Consider the following 16,606-nt stretch of genomic DNA (forward strand, 5'->3'; position numbering starts at 1 on the left):
ATCTTAATCTTTCACATCTGTTTCTTTCAAATGTTTTAAAGATAACAGATAATAAGAATGAGCTGCAACACAAAAACACAGTATATTATGTCATAGCTGTCATAATGCGGTTATGTTTTCATATTGTATATCTGACAAAGGCTTCTATTTGGTAGTGTTGAACTTTAACAACGTCCTATCACGAGTCAATTTGATGGACAGTTAGGCAGTCAGGCTCTTCCACCAAATAGGCATCATTCTCCTTCGTCTCTCCTCCTTCGACTGAAACCAATTACTTCAAAATGTTCTCACCGCACACCTTCAGGATATGTCCAACATAAAAGATGCATACTGAATTATGTCCTTGGAGTATCAATTGTAGGATCTAGGGCTCTGTCGGGGCCCGGGGTCTCGCTCTACCACCTCTGCATGGTCTAAAGGTCCGAGGACTCAGTGGCCCGTCCTTCAGGCCTGGAGACTGTGCTGGAGGAAGCTTCAGCTCCAGGGTGCAACACCGACGCCCCCTGCTGAGTCCCAGGGCCGGTCTTCTGCTCAGTCAGAGGACTGGTCAGGCCCAGATTGGACAGGGCATCCAGGGTGCCATCTGGGTCCACCATCATGTCGATTACTGTCAGATTGGCGCAGAACAAACATTTGAAATTAGTACTCTTGAATTTTACACAGCTCCAGACAGTACACAATACACACACTTGTAATTTGATGTGTAATAGTCCACTAAAAACTAAAGATAAGCATTACATCCATACCGAGCAGTTGTCGCTCCACTCTCCTCAGGTCTTGAAGAATGGTGGAAATCTCCTGTAAAGAGAACATAAATTAAACATTTTAATTGGTCTGAATAAGTAAGGGAAAGTTCATACATCAAATAAATCAACCCCATTCATCTCTTGGTTGCAGGAATAAGTTTGGAGCGGTGCCTTGTATGCTCAGTAATGGTTTACGAGCCCTATGGCTGTGTGGTGGACAGACTTATCTCTTCAGGGTTCACATGAGGCCAGGCTGGGTTAAAGGCAGGATTTATGACTCCGACCCCGAGGGAGGCAGAAGTTTTGTGGACTCTTAACTTTTTGCACCTGCAACAGCTCGTAGGTCTTTTTTCTCCATCAAAACAACCATATTTGGTGTGCTCTGCTCTCCAAAAAGGGAATTAGCAATGAAACTAAATGGAATGAGCATGTCTGAAGTGTCTTTGATTTACAGCTGTCTGTGGAATCAAATCAAACCATCAGCAATCACTATGAAGTAATCAGATATTGTGTGGTTTGTACGATTACAGAGAAAGAGGGAAGGATAGATTTAAAACTGCAAGGCATTCATCTCCTCTTTGAAAAGCTAATGCATTACTGACATAAACAAATTCTTAGGCAAAGTAATACATTACAGAAGCCATATAACATTGCCTTTCAGTCTCTGTCTGTTTGTATTCATTTATGCCAAACTAATGCCAAAAAGCAAACACTATGCTGATTAGACTTCCCTGAAATTCATCTGTCTGATAACTGTATCAAAATGCCTCTTAATTAACATGCACAATGCTCTTCTATACAGTTGAAAAGGTTACGGTTGTACAGATTTTGTTTTAAAAGTTAGCAGTCAATATTATGTACCATCCTTCAGCACATTACAGTTAAATATATAAGGTAGTAGTTATAAATCTCACTATATTACCAGCCGTATATACCACATGATCATTAAAATGAACTGTTTTGAGCCCCACACATTCTGAAACAATACTGAAATAGTTTACAGCCATGCTCGCAGCTCTGTGAGGCTGCATTTAAGCATAGCCTTGTGTTTGAGCTATATGCTAACATGCTAGTACAGTATAATAATACTGTATTCAAAATATATAACATACAGTATAATTTTGACCATGTTTACCATAGGGTGTTTTATTATTTTCTAATTAGCTAATAAACACAAAATATTTTACAGCTGAGGCAGTAATTACTTTGTAAGTTCCCAAATATTAAGTGAAATTTGGACTCCCTGGCGCTAGAGGAAAGGTCGTGCGATCACCAAAGTAATTACAGTTCAACTCTGAAGGGAGCATAAATGTCATAAATATCGTAACATTTTATGGCAATCCATCCGATAGAGATATTTCAGTCTGGATAAAGGTGTATGCTGCTAGCTGCCTAACACATATACTGTCTTGTCTATTTCATGGCCCTTCTGCAGATCAAACTGACTGTGAGAAGTGGGTGTGCTCATCACCTGATTGGAGCTCTTGAGGAGTAAGGAGTCACGCTCAGCCTGCAGTTTGTTCTCAATATCTTCCCATCTTCGTTCTTTATCCTTGAAGAGGATCCTGTACAAAAATAGATGAAAGTAAAATACATGCATATTTTTATTACTTCTTGTTAGAAGTATTAGTTGACTGTTGAAGTGATCTCCTTCTGTAGATTGTGGGAATCAAAAAAGCCTTTGAGGTGTCATCCCGCGTGTGATAATTAGTTGGACATGTAGCTGGTTGTCAGAGTGAACCTTTGTGATGTGCAACGCAAATCATGTTGCTTGGCCTATTTCCGACATCAAACAGAAAGGAGTCTAAACAACAACAATTCTATCCTGCGTTTGTCCATTTCTCAGTTTAACATGCCTTACATTTACACCAGATTACAACAGCAGCACATTCCAGTTTAGTGATGTAACCATAGGATGTAACAAGATGCTCACCTGATTTTGCAACTTGTTTTATCGACAGACTGACGTATCCTCGTTGAGAGCTGAGTAACAGATGCTAGTAGTAAACTGTCTAGCACCGCCTGATGAGAGAATACACGCCACTTTTTATTTAACACTGGGATACAATGAATGCAGATGAGAAACTATGTGTCATTGCATAATTAGGCCTTATTATAGCTATAACTATTTATGCATTTACATTCATAGTGTGTCCCATCAGCTCAGTGTCCAATCAGAAGCAGTTTGTCTGTTTACGGGTGACTGAAGTTGTCATGAAGAGAGCTCTCTCTAGTGGCTCAATGTTGTACAGGCTGATGTGTTGATCTGCTACTCAAATGTTCAACAAATGCTCCAAAAAGTAAACTGCTGTGGAGGTTGGAAATAAAGTGTGTATAACCTACAGTTTAGACTTCTTTAATTGTACAGGTGCACTTACACTAACACAGTGTGTATCTACTCACTCATATCTTAAATAAAGTCTTAAATGTGAATCACATGCAAGATTCAAACTCTGGAATAGCCATCTGCTATACAGACTGCCTCTATATTTTGAGTATTGTTTGATATAAAAACAGGGACTCACATCATCTCTGTTCCATGTCTGTCTGCGGATTGAGCGGGAGCTCTGTCCACCGGAGCCCCGGGGTCGGAGCTCCACAGACCGCCCGTTAGTTCCCACATTGCTGCTGGGCTCTGCGGAGGGAACGCTCGGCTCCAAGCTGTCATCAAATACACGCTCCTCCATCTGAGTAGCAGAAAATAAATCTTAAAATCTTGATACTTTGTAGTCCAATCTAGCAGATAGAAATATTAATTTAGTAAGTTGTTGACTACCGGAACTCCAGGGTCAGTGGCTGCAGGGCTGACTGAGTCGATCTCTCCGGCCACATCATGAATTTCTCTGGCAAGCATGGCTAGGTCTTTGGCCAGGTCTTGGCTAATCCTGATGTAACAAACACAAATATGAAATCACCATCTGATATATGTTAAATAGATCTTTCAGATTTTTGTATTTGGTGATACTTATTTTCATGCTTTATACACAAAATCATAACCATAAATGATACTGCACAACCCAAAAGAAAAGCAAATAATGGCAAATAATAACAGTTATATACCTTTATACAGGAGGGTGTTTGAATACATCACTGTTCTCAAACTGCCCTGGAGAACCTCTCACCCACTTACCTGGCTATTTCCTCGCTGTGTGCTGTCCAGTCTCTCATATACTCGTCCTGTTCCCTGGAGTTCTGCCTCAGGGCCGATAGGCCTGCAGGACTGGGAGTTGCTGGGGCTGAACCTCCTAGCTGGGCTACCCGAGTGGAGGGAAACGGACGTGCCTGGCTCTGCTTGGATAGGTGGCGGTTTGAGCCATACTCGTCCTCCGAGGTGGAGGCGTACTCCACAGGCACACGGCGCCACCGAGTGCCAGCTAATGTTAGGAAAGAATGGAAGTTAAGGTTAGATGGTGCTTGAAATGTGCTGTAAACAAAACATTCAAGGCTGATATAGCAAAAGGGTAAGAAAATAATTGCCTATTTATACATCTTGCAGACACAGAGCAATATAAGCATTCGTTTGAAGCCACCTTTTTGGCAACCTGACAAATTTAGGTCCAAATTTCACTCTCCTTTTAGCTTTGTCTGGTCTCCACTAACTACTGAGATAAATATCTAACTCTTTAACTTCTAAATGCTGAAAAATGTTCACCATCTAGTCACTGACTTTGTATTTCTGCTGTCAAAAAGCAGAAAGCTTAAGATGCTAAAAACTTTGGCTCACTGTTTATACAAAAATATGAATTAGTGTAGCTTTAAGGAATTATTTATTTTACAGGATAGTCATTTCAGATAAATGAAATACATTGAGGCAATGGAAAGATCTGAATTAGTGAAAGATAATACTATTTCCAGCGGAGATGAAAATAAATGGTCTCCTGTGTAACTACTTACATGCAGGTGGGACATGTCCATAGGAAGAAGTGCCTTTATTCTTGTCGGACAGCTTGGAGGCGCTGTTAGCCCTGGCTCTGGGCCCAGACACTGAGGTCACATTGGAGCCCCTCAGTCCTTGTCTAATGGCATAATCACCTGCGGCGCTCCGGGCCCCCAGGCCTCTACTCCTTGTCACGGTGGCCTCTGAGTCACTCTGGGCTGATGGGGAGCCCACTCTCGGCTTCCTCGGCTGCGCCAGAGCCTCTATCCTGGACATCCCCCTTCTCGCCATGCCTGTCCTGGATGTGGAACTAGCGGTGGAGGCCTCCGACGCTACGGACATCCGGTCGAACTCAGCTGGTTCAGTGTCTGAGGAGTCCCCCAGCCTGGCTCGCCTCAGCAGCGACGCCCTGGTGGGCCTGGGCTTGGGAACATTCGTGGTTCTACTGGCTGCAGTAGAGGTTTGGGCCTGGGTGACTTTAGCCCGACTAGACTTGGTGCTAGCCCCCAGTGTTGTGGTCCCAGTCTGGGCTCTGGTGTGTGAGCTTCTAGACTGTTTAGAGGTGGGCTGGGAGTCAGATAGGAGTGAGTTGGAGTTGACGTCATCATCGGTGAGGTCAAGAGAAGTCCAGGGGCGACTTGGCTGTGGAGGACCAGACGCCCTGGTCTTGACCCTCCTGTCCTGGGTCTCTCGGCTCCCGGCGGGGCCTTTGCCCGATGAGCACACGATCGTTCTCTCCTTCTGCTGTCCTGCAAGAGTCCGTCGTTTCTGGATGACTTTTCTTGCTCCTTCAGCCTGGCTTACCGTGCTGGTTGTGTCCACGTCTGACTCTGGCGACATGGAGCCTTCAATGGACTGACTCGGTGGATCACCCTGGTCTGACACAGTCGTTTCTAAAAAGGCTGTCACAGCTTCTGAGTCTTTCTGCATTGTGGCACTGTCAATGCCGGTCTCCTTACTCTGACTTCTGCAGCCCGTGAGCCCATCGATATGAGGGATGAGCTCAATGGGTACGTTGGAGCTTGGTTTCTCCACAGTAAAACTCTCCTGCCTAAACAATGGTTTCCCACTGCTTTCCCTTGCCTTCTCCTCTTCCTTTTTCCTCCTCTGCACCTCCTCCATTCTTTTCTCCCCGCTGGTCATTGGACGAGGGGGGAGCTTGGCCAACACACCTGACTGGCCTGATCTCCCGCCAGCACTGTCCTGCGACTTGGCTGGTGAGGAGCGACTGGGGCTTCCACCGTGACTGCCCACACCTCCAGTGCCATGACTGGGTCGATTCTTTCCCCTGGCCATTTTCTCCTCCTGGCTCTCCTTCTCCTGCAGCTCTGTGTCCTGTTTCTCCCCCATATCTGTAAGCAGGCCTGCACCTGGGGTCCTCCTTCCTAGGGCAAGCTCCTCACCAGGGAGTTGTGGCAGGGTTCTCCTCTTACGCTCTGTGTATCCAGACGAGGCAAAGGAGGCCGAGTGGCTGGACTCACTTATTTCAGCTGAAGGGAGAGAAAAAACTATTGTTAGTAAAGTGGATATAGTTGATACGCTGGTTTTGTGGTTTCGATTCAGCGATTCTCTTTCTATCAGATGAACCATGAGACATCATTGTGTTCTTCATACTTTAATGAATCGTAAGGCAGTCTGTGGCTTTTATAATGCTGAAAAATGTGTGGAAGCTACACTATGTAACTTCAGCTTCACATGAGCTGACCAAACAAAATGTTTGTGTCTTTATGTTCAGATTTTTACACAAGTACCTCTGTCTTCTGAGACCATGATGTGACTCTCCCTCCTGATCCCTCAGGGTCAGTCCTAATGTGACTGGCAGCCAGAGTAGCCCACTGTGAGACCCAGCGAGGACCACCCACCATCAGTTCCTCAGATAGTACCTGCACAAAACCAGCATGAAAGATACAAGTAACAAGTCAAATATAGTGCTTCAACACCTGTCAAGCTTGAATTTAGAAGCTTTCAGGTTTTTCACCTCCGTCTCCATGCGTCCAGGCTTTCCTCTGTCTCCTGTACCAGACCTCTGGGTGGTCAGCCTCTCTCTTTGGTCAGCAACCCCCAACCTGGACACACACACAGCCTCCTGCTGATCCACACCAAACACCTGCAACGTACAAACATGCAAAAAGGGAACAAGCATACGCATACATGTATGAAAATGATCATTTTATGATAAAATCAGTAGCCCACTAATTAAAAGTTTATTTTTCCCCACCTTGTCAATCATTTTCCTAGCCTCTTCCTCCTCATGATCTCCATTCTCCACCTCGATGGTATAGGTCCCTCTGTCACTATAATCATCCCCATGTTGATAGCACTCATCACGGCCACTCTGCTGATGTGGTGCCTCTCCACGTCGCCTCTCCACAAACCCACTTGCCGCTTTGGAAGTCGAAGTTTTGCGACGGCGAGCGGGGCTGTCCTCCTCTGCGAAGAGCCCCTCTGGTACGTTAGCACGACCCTCCCTGATCTTCATCCCTGCGCCGCCCCACAGCCCCCAGGAGCGTTCCATCGCTGCAGCCCTGCGCTGCTCTCCAAGTGCGTTCTCTGAGTCACTCTGAGTACCGTCCTCATGTTTACTGCCTACCAAGGAGAGGTAGAGAAGAAGGTAAGTGGTCAGAATGTAGTCTAAAGAAAGTGACAAGGAGGGTTAAAGTGAGGCTTTGGCTAATATAATAAAATATTATATAATTTAACTGACAATAACAAGCAGGAAATACACACATATCACACCTTTAAGACTCTTCAGTTGTACAGGCACATCACTCTTCACACTCTCCCCGTCATCCTCTGCCACCGTGTCTTTCAGAGCCAACGGCAGCTCGTTCTGGGCCAGCCAGTCGGCCACTTTAACCTCGGCAGCTACCATGGCTGTCTGAAGTGGACTCAGCTCCTCCCCAATGGCCCTTTTAGGACGTGGCCTGGTCTCCGGTCCCACTTTCGCCACTCTGTCTTTGACGGTCACTTTACCTGAGGCCCCAGGGTCAAACTCAATGACGTAGGAGGCGTGGCCATGGATGGACTCTGCAGCAGAAGAGGCACCAGCCTCTGGTTCTCGTGAGGGGGCTTCACCGCTCACTTTACCTGCTGAGGGAGTGTCCTTGGTTGGGATCTCAAAGTAGCTAGGCTCATGATTGGAAGCTGTTTGCGGGGCAGACTTTGGGACTTCTGCACTTTTCTTGATGTCTGTCAGAATTAAAGCAAGCATATATTTAGCACCACATAGTGTACTAATTATAAGGGAATTAGCAAAATTGTCATCAGGACGGGACATATTTAAAGTTGTTTTTTGCAGTATTGTAAATACCTGTATCAGCTTTCTCTCGCTTCCGATCTGAGCTCTTCTCCTCTGGCCTCCCTGGTTGCTTTTTTCCAGAGTCTGTATCTCCCCACCAGGCAGGCTGACCATAGAGGGGCGTGATTTTGTGCAACACTGCTCCGTCTCCTGTCGAAAACAACCAGTCACTTAGTCTTGCATGGGAACGGTACAGCTGCATTCACCAACACTAAAACAGCTTTAAGCATTTATAAGGACAATATAAACAATTACTTATGATTTAAAAACACAATTTTTTGTGTTTTTCCATCTATTTATATAATTTTAGGGTCAGAAATTTGTGAAACATCAATCGCAATTTTCCCAAAAACTAATTGAGCTCTAAAAATCTTTTGCTGTCTGAGTAACACACCATAAGTAAGTAGTTATGCAACCTGTGTCCTGTGCATCCTCCGACCTTCTTACCTGTCGTCTTATCCTCCACCATGCTGGCCTCGGGGGGCTTGGCGGAGGCCCCGTCACACGATGGTGCTGCTGCCTCAGAGAGTTTAGCCTCGGATTTACACGATTCTCCCCCTGGAGGTTTCTTCTGGTTCAGCTGCAGCTGGCTGCTGAACTTCTCATGCTGACGTAGTGGAGGGGCAAGGAGAGTTTAGAGAGATGGAGGCAAAACATGAAAAAGCTTCTTAATCTATAGAAGGGCAGCCAGATTTTTGTTTATTGGACATTTTAGAAGAAAATCATGTCTCAAACATTTATAGCCCATAGCTCCAGACCATTTGCTCCCATTTGCTACAAATTGAGGTATTCTGAATATTACTGTAGGACTTTCATCTTCTTCATAAAGATGAAATCCTATCCTTTCTACAACTTCCTAGGCAGTTTGCTGTGATAAAACAGCAGATCCATCAATCTTGTAAAGTAGTATTTTGCACAGTAATCAGATCTCTTCTATCTTTTTGACTAAAATCTATCTCTATCAGGGTTTTTTTTTTTACCCACTGAAGACAAAATACAAGAGCCTTCTAGCTGTACTATTTTAAGATTACATGTTAACTCTGACCTCTAACACATGAACATGCAGAATGTGCCGTCTGACCTTGAGGGCCTCCTCTGGAATATGCATCTCCCCTCGAACCACAGTGAACAGGTTGGTATGTGAGGCAGGTTAAGGTAGAAGACGGTGAGTTCTTTGCAAGGGTGACAAACACGCATTGATAGCCTTATCTATTATGCAGCACGCAGAGTGCAATGATCATTCACAGTAATTTAGGAACAGATAAAGTTACAGTGTTGTCCATGTACACTGACCTTGTGCTGCATGCCACTGGGTTTGACAGACACACAGGATAATATTCAAAGGATATCATATCCAAACCTCAATTTGTCGTCAATTTGCAATGTGACGTAGATTTGCTCCTGTATTCTGACATCATTTACAAATGTCTGCAAACAAAAACAGATAATGAGTAAGAACAACAGGGTTAAGATCCGGACTGGCCACTCAATCTCATCAGTGTTCATGTAATGGCTGAATAATGCCTATAACACCTAGTACTGAAAATAACCAATTACCAAAACTTTGGGCTGGATCCTTGGTCAGAATCCTTGTCCACTTATTTTTGTAGCTTTATTGTTTTTTACACTGTATTTTGGCATTTTGGTAGTCTTGTCTGGTTGTGTTATGACAGTATTCCACATGGTAAAATTAAGCTTATTTGTCCTTTTTTGCAAAATAGAAAAGTGTATCATAGAAAAAAGTTTATACTCATCGAAACATAATTGATTGCAACTGAAATTGGATGTAGTATTGCAAATTATCATAAATACTCTACACTTGCCAGATGCATGACAGCCAAATAAATAAAAAACAAATATGTTTATAACAGATGGAGGATAGCTCAGTGCTTGTTAAAAACCACACAAGCAACATCTTCTATAGTTAAGAGATGCTGAATCATGAAGTTCAGCAAATCAATTTAAGATCCCCCCCAGACATGTTTTGTTTGGAACACGTCACCTACGTCATTGACATACATTCTCAGTGGATGTGCACTGGAGGCTTTGAGTTTCAACATCACACTAATGGAAGCTGCATATTGAACCATGATTGGCTCCAACCTAATTTAGAAGCCCCGATGTCATGCAGCAGATGAATGTGAAAACAGCCTGCTAGTGTCAGTGTAGAATATACACAATGATGTCATATTTATAGATGCATGGAGACTCTTGTTATAGTACAATCTGTCAGAGATCTGAGATCAGATCTGAGATCAGAGATTGTTTCTCTACTTAACAGACACATAAAGTGGTTAAGACACAGAAACACTCACCCCATTCAAGCTGCCCAGGTCCTTCACTTTATGTTCATCTGTATTTGGCTCATAGTTGATGACAGCATGCTGTTTGTCCACACTGCGGGACTGAATCACACAGAATCCAGTCAATCACTGTAATCCACGCTAATCTCAGCGCTTCAGATAATAATCCAGCCAAGATAAAGAAGTGACAGCTCAGAGGTTTGTGTCTGCAGGAGTGTTGTACCTGCAGCATCAGCTCACAGTCGTCCCTCCCCACAAAGATCATCTCCCTGGGGAGACGATGGCGCGTCCCCCCGCCGCTCACCAGGAACCAGGAAGTCAGACTCATCTCTGCCTCACTAGCTCACCTTTGACCCCTAATGCATCCTCCTGAAAACAAGAACAGTTGTATCTAGCTATCCATCCATGAGTGTATTCATGAGTCATGCTTTGATCAATAAAAAGATAAATTACAGTGTGAACAGGCATGAATGAGCTGCTTTATAAATTACAGCAAAAAAACATCTGTGTGTGTGTTTGTGTCATATGCACAGTAGCTATTTCAGGTATCACCCGAGGACACTGGCATGCCTATCTTTCGCCGTAGTGCAGCAAACAACATGAGAGAAGAACAGTGAGTGTAAAAAGCGACAAACAGTTTACAGATTCTAGGCATCCTTATGAACGCTCATATTAAAATTCTCACCAGAGACACAAACAAAACAAATTGGAGGAGATAGATATTGTACAAAGGGAAGGAAGAAGTGAGCACGACTTGGGTTAAATTGTGAGAAAGGCAGCTAATTTATCTGGATGCTGTACAGAACGTCAGAGATCATTTACAGGCCGTAAGGAGGCAGGAAGCGAGTGAAATCGACAGATAAGATCATGTTTTTTCTTCAAAAGCTCACATCTCAGCTCCCCATGATGCTCTCATATGATCCACATTCAGCTGTCAGACTTCCCATTGCACAAGAACCAGCACAACAGCTCTTTTCACTGAGACAAACAGCCGGTCCTCCCTCTGTGTGCAGGAGCATCATCAGCACACAGGCCTTGCTGACTCACGCTCCGAGGAAGCCATGGATGAATTAGTGAGATGTAATTAAGCACACTTTGTCATATCTGGGGCTCATCAACCTCGATCTCAATGGAACCTGACAGCCCCCCCATCCTCTCTCTCTCTGGACAGTTAACCCTTTCAGTGGCATGGCTTCTAGTGGCCCATATTTCCCTTTCAGGCCGCTTGACCACACACAGCATCCACTCTCTATAGACATGAATCTCCTCTTTAAGTGACAACACGTCAAGTGCTCTTGCAAGAGGGAGGCAGTGGATGGGTTAAAGTCGGCCAATGACAGAGTCTAATCACTGGTTCATGTAGGCCGTGTCTCATTTGGAGAACAATATCTCCTTAAATGAACCTAATGCTCTAAGAGGACCACGCATATTATGGCATGCATAAACGTATGGATACATTGTGCCCATGAATGCCATCTGAAACGTATTCATCCTTAACGTTCAGGATGTCCCAATAGAGGCTAATTTAGACAGATTTGGGATAACTGTTGTACATCAGGTTATGGAGGCGTTTTGCTTTTGTGCAGCCAAGGCTCTCTCCCGTTATGGACGACGTATGGGTTTTTTTTTTTTGTTTTTTTGTCGCACAAACACAGCAATGCTCATTTCCCCATCGCCTCCATCCTCGGTGCTGATAAAGCAGCGAGAGACAACAGGATGGGCCCTGATGCATAAACATAAGAGATGAAGATAGATCATAACTCACCAGGTGCTCTGCAGACAACCAGCGTTCAATGTGAGGATCATGAACAACAGCACTGCTGCTCCTGCAAAGCTCGATGCCCAGCCCAGCTCCTGCAGCATCTCTGTGTCTTGGCCTCACGGTGGCGCTGTGTGCTCATACATGGAGAGAACATGAGGTTATGTAATACTGAGTGACCCATATTAGAGTAGTAATAGGGCTTTATATTTAAGGGAAAGCCTTATGTTGTTGTTATTATCATAAATATTGTATCATACAGCAGCAGTCAAAAGTTTGGACTCATTCAACTACTTTGAAGAATGTAAATTATAAAACATATTCTGGTTTGTTGAGCATTTGTTTGTTTACCACATAATTCCATATGTGTCTTCAATTAATCTACAATGTAGAAAGAAAAAACATTGAATGAGATGTGTCCAGACTTTTGACTGGTAATATATATATATACAATATTATATCTACAATATATTCTGGTTTGTTGAATAAAAATTAAATTAAAGAAAAAACATTGAATGAGAAGGTGTGTCCAAACTTTTGACTGGTACTGTATATATATATATATAAAAAATAAAAAAAATATATATTTATATATTTATATATAAATAAAAAATAATATATATATATATAAATATATATATATAATATATATATATAATAAATATATATACATACAGTACCAGTCAAAAGTTTGGACACACCTTCTCATTCAATGTTTTTTCTTTCTAAAACATTGTAGATTAATATTGAAGACATCCAAACTATGAAGGAACACATATGGAATGATGTGGTAAACAAACAAATGCTCAACAAACCAGAATATGTTTTATAATTTAGATTCTTCAAAGTATATATAAATAAAAAAATAAAAAATATATATATATATATATATATATAAATAAATATATAAATAAATATATATATATATATAAATATATATATAATATATATATACATACAGTACCAGTCAAAAGTCTGGACACACCTTCTCATTCAACTACTGTGAAGAATCTAAAATATAAAACATATTCTGGTTTGTTGAGCATTTGTTTGTTTACCACATAATTCCATATGTGTTCCTTCATAGTTTGGATGTCTTCAATATTAATCTACAATGTAGATAAAAAAAAAAAAAAAGAAAAACCATTGAATGAGAAGTTGTGTCCAAACTTTTGACTGGTACTGTACATTAGTATTATTATATTCTAAACTGTGTATATAAAAAGCTAGTAAGCATGACAAGCAGGTTATCTACGGTTCCCAACCCTTTAAAAATGACTTAGGTGGCAGTATTTACAATATAGTATGGTATTCGTTTTTCAGAATAAAATTGAAAGAATTAAAAGAACATATATATATATTTATCCCAACTCAATGCTCTGTATTTAATCATAATTGACTGCTTATTGGCGGAATGATTTGTATTGGAGTCGATCTCTAATAAAAAGCACTAGATGGCACCAAAGCATTGAGCTGTGATGTGGAAGATGGCTTGTTGGTCCAGATCGATTATTTATGGTGCTTTTATGGAAGACAAACATTTTTGCTTTGAAGCTTCAGCCAAAAAAAGACAATCAAAACAGATAATTAAAGCTTTGTATAAAAAAAATGTTCAAATGATTTTGTCACAATTAGTTTACTCCTTTGGCTCCAAGTTTCAAATGTCACATTCTTTGCCTGCTTGCATTTGATTTTTACTGCTTGTGCTCCTGTACAGTAAAGGGTACAAACATCACAATAAAACTATAAAAAAAATGATAAATCATTTGAATAGGATGTATATATTACATATATAATACCTGAACACTGTAACAGAATATTACAGTGCAGTAACTTTCAGCAATGTGTTTTCTGATGCCTCCATGTGGCTTTGAGCGTTCATCTTAAGCTTTTATTATTGTAATCAATAATAAAAGCTTGTTGGCTCCTTCTCTGTTAAAAGATGTGTCTGCTTATCTATCACATAGACAACCTGTCAGATGAAAACATTAAGATAAGCTGAGAAAAACAATTTCATTTTCACTGAAGACTCAGGTGCATTGTTCATGGATATATATCTAATTTAACACCTTTAAACGACATTGGATTCTAATTTTAGGCTCAAATCTATTTCTAGTAGCCGGTTTTTCCTCATTTTTATTTATTAGTAATATAATGATCCCATAATTGGATCATTTTATATTACTTTATCTCACTCTACGAGTGTTAACATTTGAAATGTGGATAAAAACCAATGCAAGGAGATCCACTTTATAGCCAATATCATTCACCCACAGAGGGTTCAGAAAGTTGTCATAGAGCATCTCTAACAGCTCCTCCTCATTTGTCTCCTTTCGAGCATGTAGAAAGTTTTTTTTACTTCTTTTGTGTGTTCTTTTGTAGTCTCTTTTATTTTTTATTTTTTATTTCATCTATTAATAATCAATTGATAATCATTAATTGATTAATAATCATGTTTTTTATTGCTTGCATGTTCGAAATAAAGACAATCAATCAATCAATCAATCAATCAATCAATCAATCTTATAAAAAGCTTAAATATAACTTAACAAAAAAAAACAAAAAACAAATACATTATTTACTGAAATGGCTATAAAATTCACAAGTTAGAATTATAATAACACACTGTATCCCACCTTTATGTAAAAAAATGTCACGTCACTGCACATTTACATAATCACTTAATATTCAGATCAGCCTGGAAATAAACTCTTAATAACTATGAATGGAGCAGTAGAGCTGGTTTATTCCTCCACACCACTGCTTCATAACATTTGCTCCTCTTCTTCTCTTAGTCCAGCCCCCTGATCCCCTCTGTCCATTGGTGTCTTGGGGGGGCCTCTCTTCTGCCCCCCCCTCCTCCATAGGTAGTCCATAATGAGTGTCCATTGGTTTTTATTACTGCTTGTCCTCCTCCCACTGGCCCTGCCCATGTTCTCTCTGCCTCCGTCCGTCTCCTGACGTTCAAGTTCGCAGGAGACGTCACGTCCGCACTTGAACTTGCAGCTCAGGGGGGCATCGCAGTTACCCCATCTCTCTCTCTGCACAGAAGTCATGAGGAGGTCTGCATCTCCCTCTCTATGATCTGATTTTTCTTTTTTCTTTTCCTATTTGGATGTGAGACGCATCAATGAAGACATTTCATCTGGAGTCTACCTTGTAGGGACGGGTTTCCCGATGTGAACTCAGCCGAGAAGACGCCGCTAAACCCCAACATGTCTCGTCGCAAGCAAGGCAAACCCCAGCACTTGAGCAAACGGGAGTTTTCGCGTAAGTGGAGATTAATCGCATTTCTGACTTGATGTGAGCTGTTTGTGTGTCTTCACCAGCTTCCTTTAACTTTGTGCATAGAGACGGACACCTATGCACCGCTGTCCGGAGTGGAATGACCCGAGAGAAACACAAAAAAGGCAAACAAACCCGAGACTACAGGTTATTTCTAATTCATTATGAGATCCTCCGGTGGAAGTTTGTGCAAAAACAACGTGACAGAGAGCTTCCACTAGGTTAACCGTGTTGTATAACGCAGCCCACAAGCTTTCTCTCGCCATTAAAGGGCATGCATGGGCTTTATGGCCGGGGACCTCTGCCTACATGAAGGTCCACTGCTGCTGAGAAGTTTCCAGGTGAAGCGTGTGAAGCTATTCCAACCACAGCATGCATTAGTTGTGTTGTTTCAATGCATTTACAGATGTTTGACACTTGTCCACAGAAACCTCGTGTGCGTTATGGAAGGACTACAGTGTCACAGTAACATCATGCTGTTATTAAGCTTCATTATGGGACATTTGCTGTTTAAATCCACTTGAATCTCCTTGTGCAGCTACAGGAGATGGAACCAGAGGAGAGGTTTTGATTGAGATTGAATGATGTGATTTTCGACATTCAGCAGGAACTGTTTTATTAAAACACTGGTGGAACGTCAGGGAATGCGGAGACGTCTCCAGATGTATTTGAGTTATAAGTGGAGATGAAGAGCTCCTTCATTTCATTTCATTTTTAGTTATTTTTGTGGCAAATGTGTCTCAGCACGCTGTTCCCATTTCGGTTGGAACCAATTATGCCCCCTCGCAACATGAATGCCTTCATCTGAGGGGTAATTGTCAGAAGGTTTGCCAGTGGGGGGCGCACTGTGATTGTAGTCCTGTTTGGCCATTAATGAACTTGAACTTGATCCACTTTATCTCCGTGCTGCTTGACCAAGCCCATGCAGAGGATCGTTTTTAGCACAAATAAGTGATTGTGTATTCTATGCTCCTTGTGCTGCTCAGGGGGAAAAAAAAAAAAAGAAACTGAAATATTCAGAATATTCAAAGAGAATGAAGACAAAACAAGTGTTTAAGAGACAAGCAGTTCTAGGCATGTTTGCGCGGAACTATTTGCAAAAAGATACACGTAAAACATAACTTTCTTTGCCCTTGCGAGGTTTCATTAAGCCTAAATCCTTTCTACTGTCAGCTCTGACCCAGATCTATTGAGTTCAGTTACATTTTATCTGTCATAATAATTATGTTTTTTATAAATCTATATTTCTTATTTGGACTACAAAATACTACAAAAGCACGCTTGTTTTGGGGGCCAGTGTTGAGCTGTCGTCATGTAGCAAAGGAACATTTAATTACG

General features: G+C 41.8%; 2 protein-coding genes across 2 annotated transcripts in view; one reads left to right on the plus strand and one right to left on the minus strand.

Moving 5' to 3' along the window:
• Positions 1 to 351: 351 nt before the first annotated feature.
• Positions 352 to 10,552, minus strand: cep170ab (centrosomal protein 170Ab). Its single transcript, XM_054603772.1, is given in 20 exon segments — positions 352 to 425; positions 428 to 607; positions 747 to 798; positions 2,218 to 2,311; positions 2,680 to 2,768; positions 3,272 to 3,433; positions 3,523 to 3,631; positions 3,877 to 4,120; positions 4,641 to 6,113; positions 6,375 to 6,404; positions 6,407 to 6,506; positions 6,602 to 6,730; positions 6,842 to 7,209; positions 7,360 to 7,812; positions 7,934 to 8,071; positions 8,369 to 8,528; positions 9,003 to 9,061; positions 9,271 to 9,349; positions 10,237 to 10,326; positions 10,448 to 10,552. Coding segments are annotated over 20 exon segments (4,188 nt in total).
• Positions 10,553 to 15,008: 4,456 nt separating this feature from the next.
• Positions 15,009 to 16,606, plus strand: part of bcl11ab (BCL11 transcription factor A b) — a 33,586-nt gene continuing 31,988 nt past the window's right edge. Inside the window, 1 exon segment of the mRNA XM_054603773.1 lies at positions 15,009 to 15,253. Coding sequence (XP_054459748.1) covers positions 15,199 to 15,253 — 55 coding nt within the window. The 5' untranslated portion in view covers positions 15,009 to 15,198.

The sequence above is a fragment of the Anoplopoma fimbria genome, chromosome 9 (genome assembly GCF_027596085.1).
Source record: "Anoplopoma fimbria isolate UVic2021 breed Golden Eagle Sablefish chromosome 9, Afim_UVic_2022, whole genome shotgun sequence".
NCBI classification, from domain to species: Eukaryota; Metazoa; Chordata; class Actinopteri; order Perciformes; family Anoplopomatidae; genus Anoplopoma; species Anoplopoma fimbria.